The 20273-nt window shown below is 47.2% G+C and overlaps 2 protein-coding genes across 4 annotated transcripts in view; one reads left to right on the top strand and one right to left on the bottom strand.

Annotated features, from left to right (window-relative positions):
* The window catches only part of ATPAF2 (ATP synthase mitochondrial F1 complex assembly factor 2), a 19446-nt gene extending 8916 nt beyond the window's left edge, over nt 1–10530 (bottom strand). For 2 of the 3 annotated variants that reach the window (XR_008847114.1, XM_056535283.1), the window contains exons 1-5: nt 10403–10530; nt 6428–6583; nt 6200–6244; nt 4722–4867; nt 1112–1209 (exon numbers count right to left, since the gene is read on the bottom strand). Coding sequence is in view for 2 of the 3 variants with exons in the window: in XM_056535283.1 (XP_056391258.1) it covers nt 1112–1209; nt 4722–4867; nt 6200–6244; nt 6428–6583; nt 10403–10448 (491 nt within the window). In the remaining variant the exon portion in view is untranslated. Of the gene's footprint in view, nt 1–1111; nt 1210–4721; nt 4868–6199; nt 6245–6427; nt 6584–8846; nt 9000–10402 lie in introns of those variants that run through there. The other variant, XM_056535284.1, reaches the window with a different exon arrangement.
* GID4 (GID complex subunit 4 homolog) lies at nt 9116–20273 on the top strand. The gene is made up of 6 exons (XM_056535285.1): nt 9116–9418; nt 14392–14451; nt 16194–16301; nt 16399–16500; nt 16594–16724; nt 18839–20273. The coding sequence occupies exons 1-6, from the start codon at nt 9242–9244 to the stop codon at nt 18900–18902; spliced, it is 642 nt and encodes a 213-aa protein (XP_056391260.1). The 5' UTR covers nt 9116–9241; the 3' UTR covers nt 18903–20273.

Genomic DNA, 20273 nt, shown 5'->3' with positions numbered 1-20273 from the left:
TGTACTGTACTGAGGGGAGTGAAGGGTTGTGTCCTGTACTGAGGGGAGTGAAGGGTTGTGTACTGTACTGAGGGGGGTGAAGGGTTGTGTACTGTACTGAGGGGAGTGAAGGGTTGTGTCCTGTACTGAGGGGAGTGAAGGGTTGTGTACTGTACTGAGGGGGGTGAAGGGTTGTGTCCTGTACTGAGGGGAGTGAAGGGTTGTGTCCTGTACTGAGGGGAGTGAAGGGTTGTGTCCTGTACTGAGGGGAGTGAAGGGTTGTGTCCTGTACTGAGGGGGTGAAGGGTTGTGTACTGTACTGAGGGGAGTGAAGGGTTGTGTCCTGTACTGAGGGGAGTGAAGGGTTGTGTCCTGTACTGAGGGGAGTGAAGGGTTGTGTCCTGTACTGAGGGGAGTGAAGGGTTGTGTACTGTACTGAGGGGAGTGAAGGGTTGTGTCCTGTACTGAGGGGAGTGAAGGGTTGTGTCCTGTACTGAGGGGAGTGAAGGGTTGTATCCTGTACTGAGGGGAGTGAAGGGTTGTGTCCTGTACTGAGGGGAGTGAAGGGTTGTGTCCTGTACTGAGGGGAGTGAAGGGTTGTGTCCTGTACTGAGGGGAGTGAAGGGTTGTGTCCTGTACTGAGGGGAGTGAAGGGTTGTGTCCTGTACTGAGGGGAGTGAAGGGTTGTGTCCTGTACTGAGGGGAGACTAGTGGGAAGTAAACTGGAAGGTGCAGATTAGCAGCACAAAGTATTTCAGGAGATGTGTCAGCTGATCATTATATGAATAGGGAACAGAGACAAGTGACAGAGCAGAGGTCTCACCTCTTAGGCTCGGTTCACACTACGGAATTTAAGCCTGCAATTCCACTTTGAAATTGCAGGCATAAATTCCGCTTGCTAAAATGTATAGTGTAGTGAAGGGGTTTCCGTTCACAAACTCACACAAGCGGAATTTGTGAACCGAAAATCGGCTTGGAAATTTCCGCCTGAAGAATGGCGTTGCTCATTCTTCAGGTGGAAATACTCGCGGAACATATTGCAGTCTATTGGAGACTGCAGTGTCTCCGGGCGGAAACTTTCTGCCCGGAGATTCCGCAGTGTCAACCTAGCCTTAGAGCAGAAAAAACTTACCCAATGGTGTCTGTATCCAGGAACTTCAAAGAGGATCTTATCAGATGCTCCTTATTCCTCTGTGTGGGGTTATCCAGGGCCGTGTTACATAGGGTCGTCTAAGAAAGAATAAAAGTAAAGAGGAATATAGGTGATGAAAAATAGATAATAGATTGATAGATATGAGATAGATAGATAGATAGATAGATATGAGATAGATAAATAGATAGATATGAGAGATAGATAGGAGAGATAGATAGATATACAATGGGGATCAAAAGTTTGGGCACCCCAGGTAAACATTTGTATTAATGTGTATAAGATGAAAAATAACATGGAAAAATCTCCAAAAGTTATCAAATTACAGATTAGACATTCTTATAATATGTCAACAAAAGTTACATTTTATTTCCATCATTTACACTTTCAAAATAACAGAAAACAAAAAAATGGCGTCTGCAAAAGTTTGGGCACCCTGCAGATTTAATATCTTGTACTGCCCCCTTTGGCAAGTATCACAGCTTGTAAACGCTTTTTGTAGCCAGCCAAGAGTCTTTCAATTCTTGTTTGATGTATCTTTGTCCATTCTTCCTCACAAAAGTCTTCCAGTTCTTTGAGATTTCTGGGCTGTCTGTCACGCACTGCTCTTTTAAGGTCTATCCATAGATTTTTAATTATGTTGAGGTCAGGAGATTGTGAAGGCCATGGCAAAACCTTCAGTTTACGCCTCTTGATGTAATCCCCCGTGGATTTCGAGGTGTGTTTAGGATCATTTTCCATTTGTAGAAGCCATCCTCTCTTTAACTTCAGCTTTTTCACAGATGGCATCAAGTTAGCATCCAAAATTTGCTGAAATTTTATTGAATCCATTTTTCCTTCTACTCGTGAGATGTTCCCTGTGCCACTGGCTGCAATACAACCCCAAAGCATGATTGATCCACCCCCATGCTTAACAGTTGGACAGAGGTTCTTTTCATTAAACTCTGTTTCCCTTCTTCTCCAAACCTACCTTTGCTCATTCCGGCCAAAAAGTTCAATTTTAACCTCATCAGTCCACAGAACTTGTTTCCAAAATGCATCAGGCTTGTCTATATGTTCATTTGCAAAGTTCACATGCTGATTTTTGTGGTGAGGACGTAGAAGAGGTTTTCTTCTGATGACTCTTCCATGAAGACCATATTTGTACAAGTATCTCTTTATAGTGGAATAGTGTACAACAACTCCAGTGTTTGCCAGATCTTTCTGGAGGGATTGTTCAGTCAAACGTGGGTTTGAATTGTTTTTCTCACAATCCTGCGAGCTGTTCTGTCTGATATTTTTCTTGGTCTTCCAGATCTTGCTTTAACTTCCACTGTTCCTGATGACTGCCATTTCTTAATTACATTCCAAACAGAGGATATTGACATCTGAAAACGTTTTGCTATCTTCTTATAGCCTTCTCCAGCTTTGTGAGTGTCAACTATTTTCAGTTTCAGTTTTCTAGACAACTGCTTAGAAGAACCCATGGTGCTGATTGTTGGGGCAAGGTCAGATGAGTCTGGGCATTTAAAACCTTTGAGATTGACATCACCTGGTCTTCCCAGATGATGATTATAGGTCCTATGGGATAACAATGATCAGTATAAGAGATCAGTGTGTGCAGTGTTATAGGTCCCTATGGGACCTATAACACTGCAAAAAAAAGTTTAAAAAAAAAAGGGTTAATAAAGGTCATTTAACCCCTTCCCTAATAAAAGTTTGAATCACCCCCCTTTTCCCATAAAAAAAAATAAAACAGTGTAAATAAAAATAAACATATGTGGTATCGCCGCGTGTGGAAATGTCCGAACTATAAAAATATATAATTAATTAAACCGCACGGTCAATGGCGTATACGTAAAAAAATTCCAGAGTCTAAAAAAGCGTATTTTTGGTCACTTTTTATACCATTTAAAAATGAATAAAAAGTGATCAAAAAGTCCGATCAAAACATAAATGGTACCAATAAAAACTTCAGATCACGGTGCAAAAAAATGAGCCCTCAGACCGCCCTGTACGTGGAAAAATAAAAAAGTTATAGGGGTCAGAAGAGGACAATTTTAAACTTATACATTTTCCTGCATGTAGTTATGATTTTTTCCAGAAGTGCGACAAAATCAAACCTATATAAGTAGGGTATCATTTTAACCGTATGGACCTACAGAATAATGATAAGGTGTCATTCTTACAGAAATATGCACTGCGTAGAAACGAAAGCCCCCAAAAGTTACAAAATGGCGTTTTTTCTTCGATTTTGTCGCACAATTATATTTTTCCCGTTTCGCCGTGAATTTTTGGGTAAAATGACTGTCACTGCAAAGTAGAATTGGTGACGCAAAAAATAAGCCATAATATGGATTTTTAGGTGGAAAATTGAAAGGGTTATGATTTTTAAAAGGTAAGGAGGAAAAAACGAAAGTGCAAAAACTGAAAAACCCTGCGTCCTTAAAGGGGTACTCCGCTGCCAAGTGCTTATTTCACCAACTTTTTACCTCTTACTGGATGACTTCACATAACACCCCTGTACTGTATGCGCCTTATCCATTAGCGTTGGCGTTCCCTGAGTTGGCGTTCTGTCTGGCTCACGTTGTTGCTTATTTCCTGTTGTTCGGTCCGTGAAAACTACCAATCCCCTAATACTTTGCGGCCTGATTATGCGCTTAGGTGCCACCTATTTTTCCTTGTTATTCCGCCCATCCTTTTTTTTGTTCACGCCTATGTGCATGCCCCTTTTTTTTTTTTTATTTACGCCCATAGACGTCCTAGCTTCCGCCCTTGCTTCTTCTTTCCACGCCCATTATGTTCCATCGTTCGGTAGAGAAATGTGCGCCTGCACATCCCTACGCTGCCAGCGTAGTGCTAACGTAGCATACGTTAGTAGCGTAGCCATGCGCATGCGCAGTTCTCCTTCCAGTTCAGGGCTTACGTTCCCAGCATAGCCCTGCGCATGCGCAGTTCTCCTTCGAGTTCAGGGCTACGCTACTAACGTAAGCCCTTATCTGTAAGTACTACTGCGCATGCACAGGGCTATGCTACTGACGTAGCCGACATTAGCACTACGCTGTAAGCGTAGTGCTGAGAACGCGATTCACAAAATGACCAGACATGCACACTACGCGCCGAAGATGACTCTCAAAATATACATGACGCATGCGCCTGGCGCAAAGGACGATTGGACCAGGCTAGGACGCTCACACAAGGGGCGGCAAAGAAAGTGAAAAACGTCATTCCCACACAATTTCAAAGAATGAATATTCAAGAAGTGGGCCGGCTTGACTACGGACACGGGAGGAGGGAAACGCGGACGTCAACGCCGACACTGCAGGGCGGGCTGACAACAACATGGCCGCAAACATTGTCAGCAGTCGTAAAGCACCAAAAAACTACACTACTTCCTGCACATAGGAACAGTAAGTATAACGGAAATAATATGCATTATTGACACAGCAAGCATATTAGAGAGTTAAACAACTTTACACAATGGGCAAATGTATTGATAAAGTCATAGCAGCGGAGTACCCCTTTAAGGGGGTAATACAAATTTTTACCTAGGGTGCCCAAAATTTTGATCCCCACTGTAGATATGAGATAGATAGAAAGACTGTATCATTACCAGGTGCATTGTGAAGAATTTGATGGTGTCCCGCTGGGAATCCCACTCAGTGGCCACAGCTATTGCTAAGGGTTCACTTGGGACAGTAAAAATCTTTCCCTGGGGGGTCTTTAACTTCCTACGATCCAGAATAATCTCGTATCCACCTGAAAGTGACAACAGAAAGTGAACAGAAACTCATCCTCACCCTGAAAAGAACATTCACAGAAAGATGAGAAGTATCTGATTTGTGAGAACATTTTATCTGCCTGCTGCCGCCTCTAGGGGGAGCTTTCTGCATACAGTGTATACATTGACCTTAAAGTGTCCCTAGAACTACACAAAATTTATGACATGTCAAAAGTTCAGACCTGACTGATCTCTAGATATAACAGAGAAGAGCACTTTACTCCCCGGTTGGCTGCGATCTCTGTCCAGTTGCAGGAGTTGACACCATTATTAATCCATGGGGCCGTCTCCTTGAAATGGATGGAGATCATGGGCAGCCAGGGAGTAAAGCCCGCTACAGCAAGCTTCACCCATCTGTATTTAGAGACTGGTCGGGGTATGAACACTAAGACCACAAACAATACTGTACATTTGCAAATGTCCTGATACCTGCCCCGTCCCGATCCACCTCGTAGATTGTACTGTGGGTCGGTCCACTATATAATCTGCTCGCTGGCCATGAGATCAGAACACTTGCCCCAGATCCCCAGGCCAGTGAGTGCCACATTTTGTACTGGGTGCGGCGGGCGGGGGGGTCGTGATGTCCCGGCCATGCCACTTGTGATGCCATGCCCCCTCAATGCAAGTCTATGGGAAGGGGCGTGACGGACGTCACGCCCCTTCCCATAGACTTGCATTGAGGGGCATGGTGTGACGTCACAAACGGGCGTGGTCAGGACATCACAACCTCCTACACCCACACCCAACGCTCTAAATGAATGCCGGGTGCTGCACCTACATCGCGGGGGTCCCGATCAGACATCTTATCCTTTGGATAGGGGATAAAATGTCTAAAGCCGGAATACCCCTTTAAAGGGGTTATCCAGGAAAAAACTTTTTTTTATATATCACCTGGCTCCAGAAAGTTAAACAGATTTGTAAATAACTTCTATTAAAAAATCTTAATCCTTTCAGTACTTATGAGCTTCTGAAGTTAAGGTTGTTCTTTTCTGTCTAAATCCTCTCTGATGACACGTGTCTCAGGAACCGCCCAGTTTAGAAGCAAATCCCCATAGCAAACCTCTTCTAAACTGGGCGTTTCCCAAGACAGGTGTCATCAGAGAGGATTTAGACAGAAAAGAACAACCTTAACTTCAGAAGCTCATAAGTACTGAAAGGATTAAGATTTTTTTTAATAGAAGTAATTTACAAATCTGTTTAACTTTCTGGAGCCAGTTGATATATATAAAAAAGTTTTTCCTGGAATACCCCTTTAATGTCATTTTTAACCCCGTCATTGGCAGCCTAGCACCCTAATACGATCCACTCACCTTCTCCTTGGGAGATGCTGACGCTTTCATAAAACTTCTTTCTTTCTAAAACAACAAAAAAAAGGTAAATTAGATCCCAATGCGCCATTCACAGATATATCCATGACCCATGTATGCTGCAGTGATTTATGTATATTGATCAATACTGGTAACATTAAACACAGCATAAAATCTGCAGCCTATACACGGTGTGTGAACACAGCCTTGTATGCACTTCCCTGTACTCACCAGTAGGTGGAGCGTAGGATCTCTTCTGCATAAAGGGGCTTTCCAGGGAACATATCCCCCGATACAGGCCGCGGTTCAGCACCATGGGGTGCGCGGAGAACAGGCGGTGAAGGCTCCGTAACATCCTCACCGTGTTTATGCAAATAGTATGAGAAACTGAGGGGAAACGAAAAGAGGAACAAATGTTTGGTATGAACACAAGAGGGCACTGTTCTAATCCTTACACTCCTTATCTTGAGATTAAAGGGGTACTCCGGTGGAAACTTTGTTTTGTTTTTAAATCAACTGGTGCCAGAAAGTTAAACAGATTTGTAAATTACTTCTATTAAAAAATCATTATCCTTCCAGTACTTATTAGCTGCTGAATACTACAGAGGAAATGCTTTTATTTTAGGAACACAGAGCTCTCTGCTGACATCACGAGCACAGTGCTCTCTGCTGACATCTCTGTCCATTTTAGGAACTGTCCAGAGCAGCATTTGTTTGCTATGGGGATTTTCTCCTACTCTGGACAGTTCTTAAAATGGACATGGAGATGTCAGCAGAGAGCACTGTGCTCGTGATGTCAGCAGAGAGCTCTGTGTTCCAAAAAGAAAAGAATTTCCTCTGTAGTAATCAGCAGCTAATAAGTACTTGAAGGATTAAGATTTTTTTTAAAGGAAAACTGTCACATGTTTGCTCCCGCACTAACCACAGGTACTGATGGATAGTGCGGGAGACGCTGATTCCTACGATCCCTACCTTGTCCGGATCCGTCACGCCGTTCGCCCGCAATCTTAGTTTTATTATATCTGGAAATGTGGCTGTAACTGGCATGGGCGGGGCTTCTGTAGCTTAACTGGCACTGACGTCAGCACCGCCCACTTATGAATATTCATCCCCCTCCCTCCAGCTCTCCCTCTCTTCGTCGCTCCTAACTGGACTTCACTGCGCATGTCAGGAAGCGGCGCATGTGCAGTGAAGTCCAGTTAGGAGCGGCGAAGAGAGGGAGAGCTGGAGGGAGGGGGGATGAATATTCATAAGTGGGCGGTGCTGACGTCAGTGCCAGTTAAGCTACAGAAGCCCCGCCCGTGCCAGTTACAGCCACATTTCCAGATATAATAAAACTAAGATTACGGGCGAACGGCGTGACGGATACAGAGAAGGTAGAGATCGTTGGAAACAGCATCTCCCGCACTGTCAGTACCTGTGGTTAGTGGGGGAGCAAACATGTGACAGTTTTCCTTTAATAGAAGTAATTTACAAATCTGTTTAACTTTCAGGCACCAGTCGATTTAAAAAAAATTAATAAATAAATAAAAAAAGGTTTCCACCGAAGTACCCCTTTATGCTATCCACAGGATAGTGGATACATAGCTGATCGGTGGGGGTCTGACCAATGGGACCCCCCCATGATCACAAGAACAGGGGGAACCTTGTCTCCCAAGTGAATGGAACAAGTCAGTGGTCTCACACCTGTGGATTGCCAGCTGCTGCAAAACTACAATTCCCATCCTGCCCTGACAGCCGAAGGCTGTCAGGGCAGGATGGGAGTTGTAGATTTGCAGCAGGTGGAGCTCTCAGGGCAAGATGGGAGTTGTAGTTTGGCAACAGCCAGAGCAGTCAAGGCAGGATGGGAGTTGTAAATGTGCAACAGCTGGAGTAATCAGGGCATCATGGGAGTTGTAGTATTGAAGCAGCAGGAGTTGTCAGGGGAGGATGGGAGTTGGAGTTTTGCAGCAGCAGTTGCCAGGGCCGGAAGGGAGTTGTAGATTCGCAGCAGGTGGAGCTCTCAGGGCAAGATGAGAGTTGTAGTTTGGCAACAGTCAGAGCAGTCAGGGTGGGGTGTGAGTTGTAAATGTGCAACAGCTGGAGCTACCAGGGCATGATGGGAGTTGTAGTATTGCAGCAGCTGGAGCTACCAGGGAATGATGGGAGTTGTAGTATTGCAGCAGCTGGAGCTACCAGGGCATGATGGGAGTTGTAGTATTGCAGCAGCTGGAGCTACCAGGGAATGATGGGAGTTGTAGTATTGCAGCAGCTGGAGCTACCAGGGCTTGATGGGAGTTGTAGTTTGCAGAAGCGCAAAGCTGTCAGAGCATGATAGGAGTTGTAGTTTAGCAACTAGAGCTGTCAGGGAAGGATGGGAGTTGTAGTCTTGTAACAGCATGAGAGCCACAGGTTGGGGGCCACTGATCTACATCAATAACCACGTCCAGCGAGTGCAATTCCTGTATTACAGCTGAGGATTTGTTACAGTTGTATCCAGTCCGGACAATCCCATCAGCAGCACAGACAGATGGCTACAATGTATCAAAGTCTGAGATCTTTATGAGAAATATGGGGTCTGTGCAGGGTGTGAGCCCCCGGGTGGCATCAATTCACTGACACAAGCAGACGTAGAGTAATCGGACAGCTCCATTGGTGTATGGGGGTGTACCTGATGATAGAACACACAGTCTGATCTCCCTGTGGACATTAGTGGTTGGAGCCGCGTACAGTGCGGATCACATCAGACGGCATGCTGCAGGACACAACACCCGGCACTTCATCCTCTGGGCGCCGCCATGTTGGTGACCCTGGTTTGTCCTCATACGTCACATCCAGAGCTCCACCAATCACAGCTTCCGCTACTGGAGCCCGGACTACATCTCCCGGCGTGCCGTGCTGCGCTCATCAGCCAATGGCAGGGCCGGTGAGGGGATGGGTGGGGAGTCATTCGGCCAATTGCCGCGTTCGGTGGTGGAGAGGCCCAGGCGCTCAGGCCGGGAGCGGAGAAGCGGCCGAGCCCTGCGGGACGAGCTGTGCCCAGCGGCGGGGGGGCCGGCCCTGGACATGCCGGTCCGCACCGAGGCCAGCAGCACGGCCTCCGGCTCCTCGTCCCTCATCCCGCCACCGCCCATTAACACGCAGCAGCCCGGGGTGGCCACCACCCTCCTGTACAGCGGCTCCAAGTTCCGGGGACACCAGAAGAGCAAAGGCAACTCGTACGATGTGGAGGTGGTGCTGCAGGTGAGCGGAACCGGGGGGCTGGATACCGGGGAGACGGGACCGGGGGGGCTGGATACCGGGGGGGCTGGACACCGGGGAGACGGGACCGGGGGGGCTGGATACCGGGGAGACGGGACCGGGGGGGCTGGATACCGGGGGGGCTGGATACCGGGGAGACGGGACCGGGGGGGCTGGATACCGGGGAGACGGGACCGGGGGGGCTGGATACCGGGGAGACGGGACCGGGGGGGCTGGATACCGGGGAGACGGGACCGGGGGGGCTGGATACCGGGGAGACGGGACCGGGGGGGCTGGATACCGGGGAGACGGGACCGGGGGGGGGGGGGGCTGGATACCGGGGAGACGGGACCGGGGGGGGGGGGGGCTGGATACCGGGGGGGGGGGGGCTGGATACCGGGGAGACGGGACCGGGGGGGGGGGGGGGGGGGCTGGATACCGGGGAGACGGGACCGGGGGGGCTGGACACCGGGGAAAATGGACCGGGGGGGAGGGGGGGACCGCTGTTTACTGCTCATTAACCTCCATATAGCGCTCATCGATCCTGTATACTGTACATTCTCCTTTTATATACCCCCATACATCTGTATACACCTACGTGGAGCTCTATATACTGCTCATAGATCCTGTATATACCATATGGACACCTATATACTGTACATAGATCCCGTATACTGTGCCTGTACGTCTCTGTATACTGTACATATGCCTCTGTATACTGTGCCTGTAGATCGTGTATACTGTACATATGCCTCTGTATACTGTGCCCCTAGGTCCTGTATACTGTACATATGCCTCTGTATACTGTGCCCCTAGGTCCTGTATACCGTACATACGCCTCCGTATACTGTGCCCGTAGGTCCTGTATACCGTACATGCGCCTCTGTATACTGTGCCGGTAGGTCCTGTATACTGTACATGCGCCTCCGTATACTGTGCCCCTAGGTCCTGTATACTGTACATGCGCCTCCGTATACTGTGCCCTACCTGTGTAACCAAGTGCAGTAGTCATGGATACAGGGGGGGGTATCATGGTGAATGCCCCATGAGTCTATATATACCCCTGTGCGCCCCCACCCCAAAGCCATTTAACCCTTGATGTTGCTGAATGTGGCCTCATCATTGTAAGAAGCCGCTAGATTTATGAGAACCTGTCCAGAGGGGAAGTTGCCCATAGCAACCAATCAGATCGCTGCTTTCATTTTTAACAAGGCCTCTGCAAAATGAGCGATCTGATTGGTTGCTATGGGCAACTGGGTGACTTTTCCTCTGCACATGTTTTGATAAATCTCCCCCTCTGTGGTTTTCCTGGACAGACATCATGGCCGCCCTTGTCCTCGTGTGACTCCGCCGTCTGCGCGCTGTCCCCATATGCCCCCCCCCCCTCCTCCGCTGATGCATCGTGACTATATATTTCTCCATTACTATAGTCCTGACCGAGAATTGGGGTTGGTCAACTCATCTGTATGCGTGAGATCCGCCATTGTGCCGCTGCGGAAATCTGCACGTGTGTCCGATGAATAGCGGGGAACATAGACTGAATATTACAGGAGGAATTAGAGCTAAACCTGCGCTGACACATTGTAGCAAAGATGCTGCAGGATTTGGGATAAGCTCAAATGACTATTGTTTAGATTGGATACACTAGTAACAGAATGTCAGCTGTATAGTACGCATATAATGTTTATCCCTAGACCAGGGTGCCTCCAGCTGTTGCAAAACTACAACTCCCAGCATGCTCGGACAGCCGAAGGCTGTCCGGGCATGCTGGGAGTTGTAGTTTTGCAACAACTGTAGCAACACTGGTTGGGGAAATGCTGCCCTAGACGTGATGAAACATCACTGATACATCTAGATATGGTGTATATATAAATCTATGGACAATATGCAGCAGCGTTCCCCAGCCAAAAGTGCCTCCAGCTGTTGCAAAACAACAACTCCCAGCATGCTCTGACAGCCTTTGGCTGGGGGTTGTAGTCTGTCAACAGTTAGAAGATTGGGGAAACACTGCTCTATACTATCCCAACCTGGGTGCCTCCAGCTGCTGCTAAACTACAACTCCCAGCATACTCGGGCATGCTGGAAGTTGTAGTTTTGCAACAGCTGGAGACACTTCTGGATGGGGAACGCTGCTGTATATTGTCCATAGATCTACATAGATATAAATCTATATCTATTATAATCTCTCACACACTGCTCAAAAAATATAAAGAGAACACTAAAACACAATGTAACTCCAAGTCACTGACACTTGTGTGAGATCCCACTGTCCACTCAGGAAGAACACTGATTGACAATCAATTTCACATGGAACAGACAACAGGTGGAAATTATAGGAGATTAGCAAGACACCCCCAATAAAGGAGTGGTTCTGCAGGGGGTGACCACAGACCACTTCTCAGTTCCTATGCTTCCTGGCTGATGTTTTGTTCACTTTTGAATGCTGGCGGTGCTTTCACTCGAGTGGTAGCATGAGACCGAGTCTACAACCCAGACAAGTGGCTCAGGTAGTGCAGCTCATCCAGGATGGCACATCAATGCGAGCTGTGGCAAGAAGGTTTTCTGTGTCTGTCAGCGTAGTGTCCAGAGCATGGAGGCGCTACCAGGAGACAGGCCAGTACATCAGGAGACGTGGAGGAGGCCGTAGGAGGGCAACAACCCAGCAGCAGGACCGCTACCTCCGCCTTTGTGCAAGGAGGAGCAGGAGGAGCACTGCCAGAGCCCTGCAAAATGACCTCCAGCAGGCCACAAATGTGCATGTGTCCACTCAAATGGTCAGAAACAGACTCCATGAGGGTGGTATGAGGGCCCGACGTCCACAGGTGGGGGTTGTGCTTATAGCCCAACACCATGCAGGACGTTTGGCATTTGCCAGAGAACACCAAGATTGGCAAATTCACCACTGGTGCCCTGTGCTCTTCACAGATGAAAGCAGGTTCACACTGAGCACATGTGACAGAGTCTGGAGACGCCGTGGAGAACGTTCTGCTGCCTGCAACATCCTCCAGCATGACCGGTTTGGCGGTGGGTCAGTAATGGTGTGGGGTGGCATTTATTTGGGGGGCCGCACAGCCCTCCATGTGCTTGCCAGAGCTAGCCTGACTGTCATTAGGTACCGAGATGAGATCCTCAGACCCCTTGTGAGACCATATGCTGGTGCGGTTGGCCCTGGGTTCCTCCTAATACAAGACAATGCTAGACCTCATGTGGCTGGAGTGTGTCAGCAGTTCCTGCAAGAGGAAGGTATTGATTAGGGATCGACTGATTATCGGTTTGGCCGATATTATCGGCCGATAATCATGATTTTGGGCATTATCTGTATCGGCAATTACCTTGCTGATAATGCCCCGCACCGCGTCACACACACTCACCGGCCCCATTGCCTCCCCCATCCCCGGTTTTATAATTGCCTGTTCCCGGGGTCCACGCTACATCTTGCTCCTGCTGCGTCCTGCGTTACGCTGTGCGCAATGACGAGTGACACGACGTGATGTAACCGTCGGTGCGCACAGTGACAGCTCAGGAGGATGCCACCCGAGCCAGATGTAGAGTGGACCCCGGGCCCCAGGAGCAGGTAATTATAAAACTGGGGATGGGGGAGGCGGTGATAGGACTCAGGACCCCCGGACAGGCAGGGGGAGAGTAGTCGGTGGCGGCGGTCTATGGCACAGCAAAAGCCACTGCAGTTCATTGATTTAAAGCGCCCGCTTTAAGTCAATAATCTGCAGCGGTGTCGCGGGGGATAAATAGCCGATAACTTATACCGGAATATCAGTATAAGTTATCGTCCCTAACCTCCACCGATTATCGGTATCGGCCCTAAAAAAAAATAACAACTCCGATATCTGTCGATCCCTTGCATTGATGCTATGGACTGGCCGCCCGTTCCCCTGACCTGAATCCGATTGAGCACATCTGGGACGTCTCTCTCCATCCACCACAGACTGTCCAGGAGTTGGCGGATGCTTTAGTCCAGGTCTGGGAGGACATCCCTCAGGAGACCATCCTCCACCTCATCAGGATCATGCCCAGGCGTTGTAGGGAGGTCATACGGGCACGTGGAGGCCACACACACTACTGAGCCTCATTGGGACTTGTATTAAGGACATTACATAAAGTTGGATCAGCCTGTAGTGGGGTTTTCCACTGTGATTTTGAGTGTGACTCCATATCCAGACCTCCATGGGTTGATACATTTGATTTCCATTGATAATTTTTGTGTGATTTTGTTGTCACATTCAACTATGTAAAGACGAAAGTATCATCCACAAACTATGCATCAATGTTTATTTTTATTACATCTTTGGGCCATATATCCTCTGTATATTGCACCTGTGCAATCCTTTACCTAACCCTGAAAAATAAGCGGCAACCGATTTCCTGGCAGCAGCTTATCCCTCCTCTAGGATGTTAGGGGGGAAAAATGTTCTAATTCAGTGACAGCAAGCAGAGATCTTGGAAATTATGAGAACATTTTAAACAAAGAATAGAACTTTTCACTGCACAATAACATTTTTGGATATATACAGGCTGGCTTGTATATCAGATCTTCATTATATCTCCATAGGAGGTGGCGGCGGCTGCTGCTGCGGTGACATTTGCAGCGAGTCTCCTGTGCGGCTGCTGATCTCTTGGCATCTGCTTTACTCTGGTGCTGACGTCCCAGACTGTATCCTGTGTCTGAGAAGCTTCATTCCTGGGCAGATGTTCCAAATTGCCCAGTATCCTAAATGAACCAGTGTTTCCAAACCAGTGTGCCTCCAGCTGTTGCAAAACTACAACTCCCAGCATGCCCGGACAGCCAACCGCTGTCCGGGCATGCTGGGAGTTGTAGTTTTGCAACGGCTAAAGGCACAATGGTTTGTGAAACGCTGCGTTATAATGTCACCTGAGCACAGGGACAGGAAGTGTTGTCATAGGGGCATCTACACAAGTAATGTAATCCGGTGCCATGTAACGTCTCTTCTTCTCCTTAGCACGTGGACATGGAGAATGCTTATCTGTGTGGATACTTGAAGATAAAAGGCCTTACTGAGGTAAGTGAACCGGGCGATGTCTATCCGGGCATGCTGGGAATTGTAGGTTTGCAACAGCTGGGGGCACACTGGTTTGGAAACACTCCATTATAATGTCGCCTGAGCACAGGGACACGAAGTGTTGTCATTGGGGCATCTACACCAGTAATGTCATCCATAATTAGGACATACTGTTACTGATATAGTGAATTGGCCCCAATAGTATAATGCAGTGGTGTCCAAACTGGCCCTCCTGGATGTTTCAAAACTACAACTCCCAGCATGCCCGGACAGCCAATGGCTGTCCGGGCATGCTGGGAGTTGTAGTTTTGCAACATCTGGAGGGCCACAGTTTGGACACCACTGTATAATGGAGATCTGTCCGCACCCCTGAGGCCTTTAGGGCACAACACGTAAACGGGGAAAACTCTCTAATATCTTATTGGAGTTCCATACGCCAGACTAGTCCCCCTCTACATGTTTCGGTGATTCATCACCGTCATCAGGAGGTATTGTGGCAGGCACGCCGAAATATGTTGAGGGGGACTAGTCTGGTGTCTTTAAAAAGTGTATTAAACTCCAATAAGAGTGGAGTTTTCCACGTTTATGTGTTGTGCCCTACAGGCCATAGTAGTGTGGACAGATATCCATTATACAGTGGTGTCCAAACTGTGGCCCTCCAGATGTTGGCTGTCCGGGCATGCTGGGAGTTGTAGTTTTGAAACATCTGGAGGGCCACAGTTTGGACACCACTGCATTATACTATTGAGGCCAATTCACTATGTAAACAGTATGTGCTAATTATGATGTTAAGGGGGTATTCCACGTTCGGACCACTGCTTGTCAGGGCAGTGGTCCCTCTGCAGGAAGTCACGTCTGTGCAGCTAGCTCTCGGCCTAATTTACATATGCCTGCCCCGTGCATCTCCACTGCGCGACCGGGCTTGGAGAGGACCATAAAATCTGCACAGCCACGAAGAAGGGCGGAAGCCGGCCCCGGCAGGCATCAGGAGATGACTCTCCTGCCTGGCCACACCCTCTTCCTCCCTCACTGGAACACCGATGACTGAGCAGGCTGAGAAGCCTGTAAAAAAGGAAGGGTTTAAAAGAATAAAAGACTGGATTAGTGTCAGGGACAGATGCTGAAGGGATTTAAGGACAGATTAGTTTGATAGGTACTCAACCGGTGCTAGAAAGTAAAATTTATTTTGTAAAATTCTATTTAAAAATCTTAATCCTTCCAGTACCTACTAGCAGCTGTATACTTCACAGGAAGTTCTTTTTCTTTTTGAATTTCTTTTCTGACACCTCTGTCCATGTCAGGAATTGTCCAGAGCAGGAGAGGTTTGCTATGGGGATTTGCTCCTACTCTGGACAGTTCCTGACATGGACAGAGGTGTCAGCAGAGAGCACTGTGGTCAGACAGAAAGGGGAAATTAAAAAAGAAAAGAACTTCCTCTGGAGCATACAGCATCTGATAAGTACTGGAAGGATTAAGATTTTTAAATAGAAGTAATTAACAAATCTGTAGAACTTTCTGGTGCCAGTTGATTAAAAAAAAGATATTAATAATAATTTCCAGTGGAGTACCCCTTTAAGTTTACATTAAAAACCCTCATAATAATATATATAATATATATTATGAGGGTTTTTCTACCCCGGGCTCTTTCGAGCATCTGGAGTAATTGTGACAGGGACCCCCTCACTCCCGTCTGGTGTTTTTGTGTGAGCCAAATAAGAGAATACCCACTTTTTTCTTTCTAGGAGTACCCAACCCTCACCACTTTCTTCGAAGGGGAGATAATCAGTAGGAAACATCCTTTCCTAACAAGAAAGTGGGACGCCGATGAAGACGTGGACAGGAAGCACTGGGTGAGCGCTGGCTGTCGTGTGTGTCGGCGTCGCGTGCGTACGTGTCGGCGTCGCGGGTGTTCTGGTTCCGGGGCTCTAACCTGTTGTGTCTCCACAGGGGAAGTTCCAGGCTTTCTATCAGTACGCCAAAACCTTTAATTCCGATGACTTTGGATTCGAGGAACTGAAGGCTGGAGACTACGTCTTCATGAGGTGGAAGGTGAGTTCTCTTAAAGGGCCGGCACGTTGTAAGGAATGCGGATGTGCTGCCGGCCCCCTGGCTTAAAAAGGGTTTTCTCTCTCTTCTCCGCAGGAACAGTTCCTGGTGCCCGATCACACAATCAAAGACATCAGCGGCGCTTCCTTCGCCGGCTTCTACTACATTTGCTTCCAGAAGTCGGCGGCATCCATAGAGGGATATTATTATCACCGGAGCTCAGAATGGTGAGGACAGCGGCGGTGGGGTCAGATTGATAGTCACTGGGGGAGATTTATCAAAACCTGTGCAGAAGGGGGAAAAAATTGTTCAGTTGCCCATAGCAACCAATCAGATCGCTTTCATTTTTTTAAAAGGCCTCTGAAAATGAAAGTAATCTGGTTGCTATGGGCAACTGCACCACTTTTTTCCCTCTGCACAGGTTGTGATAAATTTCCCTTGTTTTTTTTTTCCTCTATAGAACCTTTTTAAAGGGGAATGTTTAAAAACGTATCCATAAATCAGTGTTTCCCAAGCAGGGTGCCTCCAGCTGTTGCAAAACTACAACTCCCAGCATGCCCGGACAGCCAACGGCTGTCCGGGCATGCTGGGAGTTGCAGTTTTGCAACAGCTGGAGGCACCCTGGTTAGGAAACCCTTCTATAAGTGATAAGTATAGGGTCAAAAATTTACTTTTATTAGATTTTTTTTTATTTTTTTTTTTCCCCCCTTTCTTTTTCGTCAGTGACGATTCTACAGTCATGAACACTTGGGTTCAGGATTATTTTTTGGATGCCCCCCTAGGTGGGCACAGCTTTTAATACATTTTGTAAAGGGGAGGAGATAAAAACCATAGCCGCCAAGGGGGCATCATGGAAAAAAAAAACTCAACCCAGGCGTTTATGACTAGAGATGAGCGAACTTACAGTAAATTCGATTCGTCACAAACTTCTCGGCTCGGCAGTTGATGAATTTTCCTGCATAAATTAGTTCAGCTTTCAGGTGCTCCGGTGGGCTGGAAAAGGTGGATACAGTCCTAGGAGACTCTTTCCTAGGACTGTATCCACCTTTTCCAGCCCACCAGAGCACCGGAAAGCTGAACTAATTTATGCAGGAAAAGTCATCAACTGCCGAGAAGTTTGTGACGAATCGAATTTACTGTAAGTTCGCTCATCTCTATTTATGACCCTAGGATCAGCCCTGTATGGGACTGTCGAAAATAAACTAGTACGTTTTTAAAGTTCTCCAGTGCATTTTTTATTTTTATTTTTTTAACCCTCTGCCCAGGCTGCGAAACAAAAACAAACTTTAACTCTCCTTCCTACGTTTTCCAGTTGCTCTCATATCGATGTCCCCCGACTTCTTCCGCTTCCTATAAGTCTAAGAGTCACGTGACGCTCAGCGTATCGCCAGCCGCAGCAGTGTCGTCCTGCGGCTGGTGATACGCTGAGTGTCACGTGACTGGCAGGGACAGGAGAAGGGGACATCAATATGAGCGCAACTGGGGAACGTAGGAAGGCGAGTTAAAGTTTTTGTTTCGCAGCCTGGGCACAGAGGGGTTTAAAAAAAAAAAAAAAAAAAAGTCAAATAACGCTTCAGTGTACTTCTTTAACCCCATTGATTCGATACTTGGCACTTATGACAGTGGTTTCCCCACTCTGGTGCTTCCTGTGGTTGCAAAACTACAACGCCCAGCATTCCCGGACAGCCCTTGTTTCCTCATGCATGGTGACCCATACAAGAGAAAACAGAGGCTGTCTGGGCATGCTGGCAGTTGGTTTTGCAACAGCAGGAGGCACCAGGGTGGCAGAGGAGCCTGTCATTTTCCCAGTCAGTGACAGGCACGCAGCGAAGCACAAATCGCCAGAGGGAGGCAGCTACTCCTGTACTGCTCACCCGGCCAAAGGCTGTCCGGGCATGCTGAGAGTTGTAGTTTTGCAACTGCAGGAGGCACACTGATTGGTAAATACTAGAGATGAGCGAACTTACAGTAAATTCGATTAGTCACGAACTTCTCAGCTCGGCGGTTGCTGACTTTTCCTGCATAAATTAGTTCAGCTTTCCGGTGCTCCGGTGGGCTGGAAAAGGTGGATACAGTCCTAGGAGACTCTTTTCTAGGAATGTATCCACCTTTTCCAGCCCACGGGAGCACCGGAAAGCTGAACTAATTTATGCAGGGAAAGTAATCAACTGCTGAGCTGAGAAGTTCGAGAGGAATCAAATTTACTGTAAGTTCGCTCATCTCTAGTAAACACTGCACTATTGACTTCTCTATGTACATCTCGCTGTTCCTATTCACTGACAGCAAGCAGCTACTTCATAGACAAGGCCATAAATTAACTTCACTTGTCTTCACTTTGCAGGTATCAGTCTTTAAACCTGACCCACGTCCCAGAACACAGCGCACCCATCTACGAATTTCGGTGACAGAAGTCCTGACCTCGCCACCTCCTCCCCCACAGACAGAACGGAGCTGTCCGCACCGACACCCGCTCTTTTCTTTTCTGTCAGAGACTAGGAGAAGAATGTATGAGTGTTAAAGCAACGACGCGTGCAGCAGCAGCAGCGTCCACTCTGTGCGCAGTTTTTATTTTAATCTGCTGGGTTTTCTTTTTCATTTTAATTAATATTTTTTTCTTTTTTTTTCTTTTCCTGCTTGACATTATTGCTCCGGCTTTGTCCCCCCCCACCCTAAACCATGGATCCCTAATAAACGCCGTAGTCCTGTAGCTGGCAGAATCGTGACCACAGACCGCTGCAGGAGGGGGTCGGTTCTGAGATGAGACGTAGCCTCATAGAACGCATATGACACTCCATCTTGGGGGATCACGCCAATATTACAATAATCCTCAGATCTATGGGTTCCCCTCTTCCCCACCCCCAATGTCAAAAGGAGAAAGTTTTTCCGTACTGCAATACATTTCCCCGTTTTCACATTGAAAGCGGAAAATGTCAGATTTTTTTTTATATCTATAAATATATATTATAAATACACATATATTTAATCAAAAAAATAAAAAGTATATATCTATGGAAGCCTCCGGAGAGCAGACTGAGCTGAAGAAGATTCGGTTTTCCGTATTTTGTGGCGGCCTATTTTTCCAGGGTATACTTTAACGGGTGACGGAATCGGATTCCCCCCTCCCCCCCCCCCCCCCCCCCCCTTTGCTTGTTTCTTCTCATTAAATTGCGTATAATCCTGCTTTTCCAGTGCAAAGCGAAGGTGGGGGGAGGAAATGAAATAATAAAACCTATTAAAAAAAAGGCGCCACCTGCTGGCAGACTGTGTTCATAACAAGCGCCACCGCCATGGACTTTTTAACGCAAGTGACTGGTTTTTGCGCGAGGAAATGTTTGGAGGAGTTGTCGTATTTTGCTGTGTGTCATGGATTAAAGCGTGGCTGATTCCCGAGAGCGCTCAAGACTTCCCGCGTATCCCGTTGTCGCTGCACATTTACTGAGAAACACTTTTTTTTATTTTTTTTTTTTTTTGTTTTTGTTTTTTTGATTTTTTTCTCTTCCCATCAAAACTAAAAAAAAAGTTGCAACCGCAAAGAGAAAAAAAAACCTCTTGCTGTTACACTGCTGACTTGCTGCTTCAATGTTTCCTTTACCTGCAAACAAACACACAAAATTAGAATGGATTGAAAATTTTAATTTTTTTTCTTTTATTTTTTTTTTCTTTCTTGCATAGAAGGGGCAGTGTACAGTATTGTTTCAACAAGAATGAATTTGCTATTTTGACTTTTTCATTGTATCAAATGCACAATAAAATGGTGACAATAATTTGGAAGGGGA

The sequence above is a fragment of the Hyla sarda genome, chromosome 8, assembly GCF_029499605.1.
Source record: "Hyla sarda isolate aHylSar1 chromosome 8, aHylSar1.hap1, whole genome shotgun sequence".
Classification (NCBI taxonomy): domain Eukaryota; kingdom Metazoa; phylum Chordata; class Amphibia; order Anura; family Hylidae; genus Hyla; species Hyla sarda.
Note: the sequence above shows the minus strand (reverse complement) of the source record. Positions and strands in the feature narration are given on the sequence as shown.